Raw genomic sequence first — 7,853 nt, forward strand, 5'->3', positions numbered from 1 at the left:
GGGGGCGGGGCGTCTGTCACACCTTGCACTCGGCCTCCTCGTGCTCGCCCTGCAGGAAGCTGAACTTGTCGAGCGCCGACTCGACGCTGACGTCCGAGTCGTGGGACCAGCGGCGGGGTCGGGTGGGGCCGGCGGGCCGCGCCGCCAGCCGAGCCGCCGCCGCGCGCAGCCGGGCCAGCGGCGCGTCCGGCGCCGCGTCGGCCAGCCGCGCCGCCACCGCCAGCGCCGCGCCACGCAGACGGCCGCCGGCCTGCCAGAGGGCGCTCGCGGACGCCTCGGGCCGCGGCGGCGGCGGCGCCGACTCCTGGCCCTGACGGAGGGACCGGACGGTCAGCGGGCGGGCCTGGAGCGGACCTGGACCGGGTCAGTGGGCGGACCTGGAGCGGACCTGGACCGGGCCAGCGGGCGGGCCTGGAGCGGACCTGGACCGGGCCAGCGGGCGGGCCTGGAGCGGACCTGAACCGGGTCAGTGGACGGGCCTGGAGCGGACCTGGACCGGGTCAGCGGGCGGGCCTGGAGCGGACCTGGACCGAGTCAGCGGGCGGGCCTGGAGCGGACCTGGACTAGATCAGTGGGCACTCCCCAGTCACGCTAGCGGCTATTCGGGTTCGTTTTCTGGCATGTCCGCGTGGTGAGCACATTTCCCACATCACCAGAAAAGATCACCTCGATGCAAGTTCAACGCAATCCGGCACCCATCGCGGCAGGTTCATAACGTTTTTATATTCCTTATTAACAAAACAACGATACTTAACTTACTGACCGGTGACCGGGAGTAGGCGGCAGAGGATCCCCACGCGTGGCGAGCCCCAACTCGGGCAGCGTGGCCGGCAGCAGACACCGGGCGGCCGAAAGCGTCTCAATCCACGCTCGATCGCAGCCCGGCAGCAGCAGCGTCTCGGCCGCTCACGCGGCGCCGACAGCCCGTCCAGCGCCCCGGCGAACCACACCGGCGCGCCACCAGACCCCGTCGACCAGCGGCCTGCTTCAAGCCGTCCCCACCTCCCGGGCCGGCCAGCGTCCCGCCCGGACCCGACCCCCACCCACCTGCTGCTCGGCGGCCTGCTGCTCGCGGCGCGCGCGGTTCTTGCGCTCGACGGTGGCGAACCAGTCGCGGCGCATCTCGGGTCGCTTCTGGAGCGTGTAGGCGGCGCTGCCGTCGTCGCCGTCCGGCTCGGCCGCCTCCACGCTGTCGGCGCTGCTGCAGCTGTCGCGCTCCGGCGAACGGTCCGCCTGCCGGGTCGCCGGGCGCCCGTCAGGGTCCGGCGGCGGTGGCGGCGGGGACGGGGGGGGGGGGGGGGGCGGAGGGAGACGGAGGGGCGCGGAGGGAAGCGGCGGGGGCGGAGGGAGACGGAGGGAGACGGAGAGGCGCGGAGGAAAGCGGCGGAAGCGGAGGGGGGCGGCAGTGGCGGGGCACGGCGGACAGCGGCGGGGCAGAGGGGGTGGCGGGAAGCGGCGGGAGGCGGACCACCACTTCATGACACTTGAGATCGCCTGTGACGCGTGGGACTATGCTTGTGCAAGTCTCGAAAGTTGTTATATGCACACGAGATCCAACGCTGGAAGCCGTTTGATGTCGTCCCATGTTATGTCCTGTTGTTTGCTGAGATGCTGTACATTGTGACCTCTGTTAAGACTACTTTCTCAATATTTGTCTGTCACAGACGTCACAGACGAGTCTGCGAGCGGGCGTGTTATCTTTCAATACCAGGCCAGCTCCTCCTGGCGCCAGCAGGGGATCCTGGAACCGCTGATCCGGCTGAACTTTCACCCCCTCCCCCCCCCCCCACTCACCGCGGGGCCCGCGGAGCGGCGCAGGATGTCTGGCGTCGAGTTGGGCAGCGTCTGCGAGTCGGACGAGTCCACAGACAGATCGGGGGAGGCCACGTCGGCCGGCAGCAGCAGGGAGTCGCTTCCGTCCACGTACTGGATAACGAGGCAGCGGACGGCATTAGCGTTCAGTTCCACCGGGTGCCGTGGCTTCCAAAGTGCACGGTGACAGACAAGACCGGCGCTGGAGCATTCAAAACAAGCCAGCATTCACAGCCGCCCACACACACATTGTCACAAATATCCTTAATACACAAATAACACCGAAATGATAACGAAATTCGCCCGAAGAAAGACGGCGTTTTGCCCCTGAACACGCTCATGATACCAGCGCGTGACCTTCTCCTGGCGCCTCCCCGCATTCCACGCCTCAGCGCATGAGCAAGCCGACTGGACTCCTGGTCGCACTCCCACACGTCCCGAGCCGGGAGCGGGGGTATGCCTGAGACACACCGTATCAGCCGCGGTGGCGGCGGCGGCGGCGGCGGCGGCGGGGCGAGCGTCGCCGCCCAGCCGGGGCGAGTTGATGGTGGGCCGGCGGCGCAGGCTCGGGCTCGACGCCGACGCCTGTCGACTCAGCGTCTCCTCCGGGAACGCCTCGATCGCGCTGGAACGGCCGCACGGGTCAGCGGCCGCCGGCCGCCGGCAGCGGGCCACCAGGCGCGCGCGGCGCCGATGTCGCGGCGGGTCAGGGGTCACGCCGGCGCGCTGGCGGCGCATCACACGGACGCCGGAGCTACGCCGGCCCGATGGAATTACACCCGGCACACGCGCAAGCACACACAGTGCTTTCCAGCCCACTCAGTGTTTATGCTTAGGCGCATGCAGACCAGAGGACGGGGCGTCCCCGCGAATGGCACACGCCACCCGTACCCGGCTCTGGTCGGCGACGCGTCTGGCGCGGGAGCCGGCCCGCCGCGCTCCCGCTCCGCCTCCAGCGCCCGGCGCGAGGAGCCGGCTCCGGCTCCGGCTCCGGCAGGCTCTCACCTCCAGGTCACGATCAGCGTCAGCTTCAGCGACCCGGTCGAGTTGAGGTAGATCACCATCTGCTGCGTGTGCGCGCTCAGCAGCTCCCCTATCTCGCACACCTTCGTGCCCAGCACGTGCTTCCCTAACGTCTTCACCTCGGAGGCCTGCGCAGACAGGGGACGCGGCGCATCACCTATTTATCACCCCGACAGGCGATCAACAGCGAAGACATGACCCGTAAAACACGCGGCGGAACAGAGCACCGCCACCGCAGACGGCAAGCCGCAGCACGCGCTGTCTCAGAGCACAGCGCGCCGCCGCCGTAGGTCCGTGAACGCGGACGTGCCAGCGGTCCGCCTCCCGCCCTGTCGCCGTCCACCACCGGGCGCTCCGCCAGCCGACGTCCCGTGAGAACCGCCGACCCGACCCGGCGCCGCCTCGCGAGCGTCCCGATGCCGGGCGGCTCGCGCGGGCGCCATCCCCCACCTTGATGACCAGCTGGTCGGAGAGCGTGGGCCGCAGCACGCGCCGCGGCCGGCTCCAGCGCTGCTCCTGCTCGCGACCGACGGTGGCGCGCGACCGCCACTCCTGGCCGCCCAGGCGCACGCAGATCTCGTACACGTCGCCGGCGCACAGCCGCGCGAAGCCCTGGATGCCTGCGGGGCGGCGGCGGCACGGCCGCCGAGTCAGGCCGGCAGCCCATGGCTCAGCACGCGGTGCCTCGAAGCGGTCGAGGCACAGTGTTCTGCGTGGACCGATAAGCCCTCGCATAGATGACGTAGCGACACGGCACACATCTACTCAACCAGCGCTGGTAAATATAGGCGCCGATCACGCACTGAAATGCTCACAACAAAACTGGCGCTGCTGCCGTTGCTCGGCGAGCAAGTATTGCATCAATATAAAACTCCTATTTTATTATTTCCGAATTGCATCGTCTGAAACAAAGGTTCTTGTGTGTGTGTGTGTTCTTTTTCGTATAGCAATCAGCGGACACTGTCCAGCATGCATGTCTCGCTAGACCTGGCACCAATTAATATTACATGTCACACAGCTTTGGATTTCCCTCGCTGCCGTCACGGCCTCTGGCGCCAGTCGTGAACGGACCGCGTAAACATACACAGCAACGAACACCCAATGTGCAAGCCTTTGGCCATCCCGTCGGGAGATACCCCATCGGCAGGTCTGTGGACGACACCAGCCGTGCTCGTCCTCCAATTCCGCAGCGTTTCTTTCCGCCGCGCCCAGCTCACCTTTGAGCTCGAACAGCAGCGTGCCCATCTTGTTCTCCAGCTGGGCCTCCATCAGGCACATCTCCTCAGTGCACTCTTTGAAGCCGGAGCGGGCCTGCGAGAGGCCCCGCTGGCTCTGGCCACGGGGCAGAGCCGGTCAAACGGGCGGGAGAGACCAACGACACAGCACCGACAGACCACAGACAGACCGCCGACAGATCAACGAGACCACCGAGACCAACGAAACCACCGACAGACCACAGACAGATCACCGACAGCGGCCAGACGCGGCCGCGGCGCGCACGCTCGCCGGCCGCTAAGAATGGTGCGGTGTACGCCTCAGGACGGTGTCCAATGCAGTGACGGTTCGTGCGTGCGGTATGCGGTGCATGCATTCTGGTTTGCCATTCATGGATCTTTCTGCTAAGGAAACAAAGCGAGAGAGTTCCACCAGAACCACTCATGACATAGGGGGGGGGGGGGGGGGGGGTAGGAGCATCTGCTACCAAGTTGTTCCCGCACAATTGCAGCACCTTTTTAAGTGATTTTATCCCCATTTCACAAATAACTGCATCACTCTAGACACTGTTTACTTTGCCCGTCGACACAACTGACGGCAGCAGTCAGAGGAGGCCAGCAGTTAGGGGGCACCAGCGACAGCGACACACAGCGGCCACTGTCGGCTGCCGCAGCTCCCGCCCCAGTCCCTCTGCCAATGCCGCGGCTCCCGCCCCAGTCCCTCTGCCCCTGCTCAGGCTCCCGCCCCAGTTCCTCTGCCGCTGTCGGCTGCCGCGGCTCCCACCTGCGCGCCGCCGCTGCTGCTGAAGGCGGCCGCCAGCCGCTCGGTGGCGTCACGCAACCGCTGCTGCTTGCCGTACTGCTCCGCCATCTCCTCGATCTCGGCCAGGTGGCACTCGAGCCGCTTGACGTAGCGTTCGGTGAAGCGCAGCCGCCGCTCGGTCTCGTACAGCCGGCCCTGCGACTGCGCCGAGTGCAGCGAGGCCGACTCGAGCGCGTCGCGCAGCGCCAGCGCCTCCTGCCGCTCCAGCGCGATCGACTCGCGCACGCCCTGCCGGCCAGGCGGGCCGCGTCGGGAACGGCGGGGCAGGACGCGACGCGGCGACGGCATGACAGGGCCGGGCGGCGGCCGGTGGAGCTGCACATGCACAGCTCAGAAATCAGCTCAGCCAGGCACACAGAGAAGACGCCCCGGTACAGAGTCCACAGCGGGCCCACGTAACAGGGGCTCCACACGGGCGGTAATGCAACAGTCAAACCCTCCACATCCGGGTTACATCATGCTGTTGGCTGGGGGTGAGCATTCGGAGCTGCAGCATTCGAAACTCGAGGGGATTTGTTGAACGTCCACCTCTGTTCAAATGAGATTCACAACATTCGGAAACCTTCCAATGTATGCCAAGGCTAGCCCACAGCCAGCCAAGGAAGAAATAAAAAACTTAATAAAAGCCGAACCTCAATACGTGGGTCGCTCTACATTGTTTTTCTTTTCTTTGGCTTAAAAAGATCGTGCGCTCTGGCTGCAGGAACGCATATACTGGCACCTGGGAACCGATACCACGCATCATAGCGTACACAGGCCAAGCTGGACCGGGCTTAACACGTTGCACGGATCAGTATCCTCCGAGAGAACCGGAGCCCGGTCCGTAAGCTCCGAGAGAACCGGAGCTCGGTCCGTAACCTCCGAGACCACCAGAGCTCGGTCCGTAACTTCCGAGAAAACTGGAGCTTGGTCCGTAACCTCCGACAGCACCGGAGTTCGGTCCGTAACCTCCGAGACCACCAGAGCTCGGTCCGTAACCTCCGAGAAAACTGGAGCTTGGTCCGTAACCTCCGAGACAACCGGAGCTCGGTCCGCACCCTCCGAGAGCACCGGAGCTCGGTCCGTAACCTCCGGGAGCACCGGATCTGGGTCCGTAACCTCCGAGAGAACCGGAGCTTGGTCCGTCACGCGGTTCAAGCGGTCTCAGACAACTATGCACATAAGGTTTAGCATTGAAACAACGCACCGAAGCGCGCTGCAAGACAAGAACGGAGGCCGTTTTCCCCTGGCGTGAAGCCATCCGTGGCCCGTGACGTGTTTCACACTCTGAGCGGCGGCACATGGCGAAATCGCTGTTTATGTCCGCAAAGCGAAGCGAGCACAGCGTGTCACCACTTCTCCGAACGGCTGCCCCGCTACGATAAAGGCGCGGCGAACGCTCCAAACACTCGCCGTTGCAAGGGACACGTCTGCGCACCCTTTTGACTCACCGCTGTCGTTCATGTTTGCGTTGTTTTGCGCATGCTGCCAAGGTACTCGGGAAGGCAAAGGCGGCGCGTGAACGGAGCAGAGTGAATGACTGTCAACGTGTCTCGGTTCTAGCTTGCTGGATCCCCGGACGCCGACCCCATTACGGTGGCCCCGCCGCCCGGCCCCAGCCTGCTGGAACCCTCGGACATCGACCAAGTTACGGTGGTCAGGTCGTCCGGCCCGCTCGCAGGCTGGCGACCGAATTCTTGAAGCCTTATCGACTCTGTCCCATGGAAGCTATACCAAAAGCGCTGCAGACCTATAAGGTCAATGCCGGCGCTAGGCGGCCGTGCCGCAGCACTGCGCAGCGCTCAAGGCCTTTCGCAGTGCCGTTCGGCGAAATGGCGATGGAGTTATATGCTGAAGTGCACGACACGACTTCAATGGTGGGTTTAGGCTTTGTGGAAAAATCCATGCTTAGCCTGTGTCCAGGACTCAAAGCTAGCCAATATCTGAAACGCCCGCGATGTATTAGCACCGCTGGAATGCCATCTATAAACAAGCATCTGGGTGAATAAGACCTTGAGTCGTTCACGTGAAGCCTGGTTAAATCGCATTTCAAAATAATGCCGCACGACAAACTTGCCCCCGCCACACCTTCCAGGAACGCCAGTCATTCGCTACATCCGCTAATAAGTATTCCCCTTAGCCAAGCACGACTCCGACTTTCGTCCGAGTGGGCGGCGCTGTGGAACAGGCTGCAAAGTTGGCAGCAGGTGGTGATGACGTCCGCCGGCTGTGTGACTCCGACTCTCGTCCGAGTGGGCGGCGCTGTGGACAGGCTACAAAGTCGGCAGCAGGTGGTGATGACGTTGGCCGGCTATGTGTTCGATGCCATGAGTGCGCCAGGTGACTCAGGGGCCGCGTCACCGGCCCGAAACCGGTCAGCGGGGCTTACCCGGACCAGCGCGTCCGTCATGGCGAGCGCGCGTCGGTAGCGGGGCTGCTTGGGCACCCGGCAGCCGGCCGGCAGGCCCAGCGAGCGGCGCGACTCGCGCGGCGAGCGCGCGCACTGACCCAGCACCTCCGAGCCCTGCCACGAGTACCGGCTGCAACAGGGCGACACATGTGTCAACGTCCCGATGCGGTCGTCGGTTGGGGGGCGGGGGGGGGGGGGGGGCACACGTGCACACACGCTGGCTACGGCTACCCAACGATACACCCCGCACCTGGACGCGCATACACTGGTCAGGAGTGTCACCTGAAACAGGGGCGAGCGCGTGGCGCACGTGCCCGTGAGCACCAGCCACGAACGTCGATCGCAACCGCACACGCCTTGAATGGGCGACGGTGACCGCCGGCGGCCCGGCACATGTGCCGGACGAGCCGCAGGCCGACCGATGGGGGGCGGCGCATACGGGGCACGAGACGGCCGGCGGCGGCCCAGCCGGCGGCGAGAGGGACGCGGGGCCGGCGGGCACCGGGTGGGGCCATGCGGTCCGTCCGTCCCGCCCCGCCCCGCCAGCCGCGCGGCGGCGCCTGCGCCCCGGACCGCCGGCGCCGGCTGGCGG

The 7,853-nt window shown here is 65.6% G+C and overlaps 1 protein-coding gene across 1 annotated transcript; it reads right to left on the reverse strand.

Annotated features, from left to right (window-relative positions):
- Positions 1–466: 466 nt before the first annotated feature.
- LOC119094435 (rho family-interacting cell polarization regulator 2) lies at positions 467–7,261 on the reverse strand. Its single transcript, XM_037217495.1, has 9 exons — positions 7,241–7,261; positions 4,834–5,100; positions 4,053–4,167; positions 3,286–3,455; positions 2,818–2,963; positions 2,284–2,437; positions 1,795–1,926; positions 1,048–1,233; positions 467–490 (listed from the first exon to the last, which is right to left on the reverse strand). The coding sequence occupies exons 1-9, from the start codon at positions 7,259–7,261 to the stop codon at positions 467–469; spliced, it is 1,215 nt and encodes a 404-aa protein (XP_037073390.1).
- Positions 7,262–7,853: the final 592 nt, after the last annotated feature.

This window comes from Pollicipes pollicipes, unplaced genomic scaffold (assembly GCF_011947565.3).
Source record: "Pollicipes pollicipes isolate AB1234 unplaced genomic scaffold, Ppol_2.1 Scaffold_4002;HRSCAF=4701_pilon_pilon_pilon, whole genome shotgun sequence".
Taxonomy (NCBI): Eukaryota; Metazoa; Arthropoda; class Thecostraca; order Pollicipedomorpha; family Pollicipedidae; genus Pollicipes; species Pollicipes pollicipes.

What these genes read in the sequence shown, in the direction of transcription:
- LOC119094435 (XM_037217495.1), bottom strand. Translation starts at nt 7,261, where the DNA reads ATGACGGACGCGCTGGTCCGG. An exon ending in CCGACCAGCTGGTCATCAAG is followed by an intron (nt 2,964 to 3,285) that starts GTGGGGGATGGC and finishes CTGTCTGCGCAG; the next exon opens with GCCTCCGAGGTGAAGACGTT. An exon ending in ACGCTGATCGTGACCTGGAG is followed by an intron (nt 2,438 to 2,817) that starts GTGAGAGCCTGC and finishes CGGCCGTTCCAG; the next exon opens with CGCGATCGAGGCGTTCCCGG.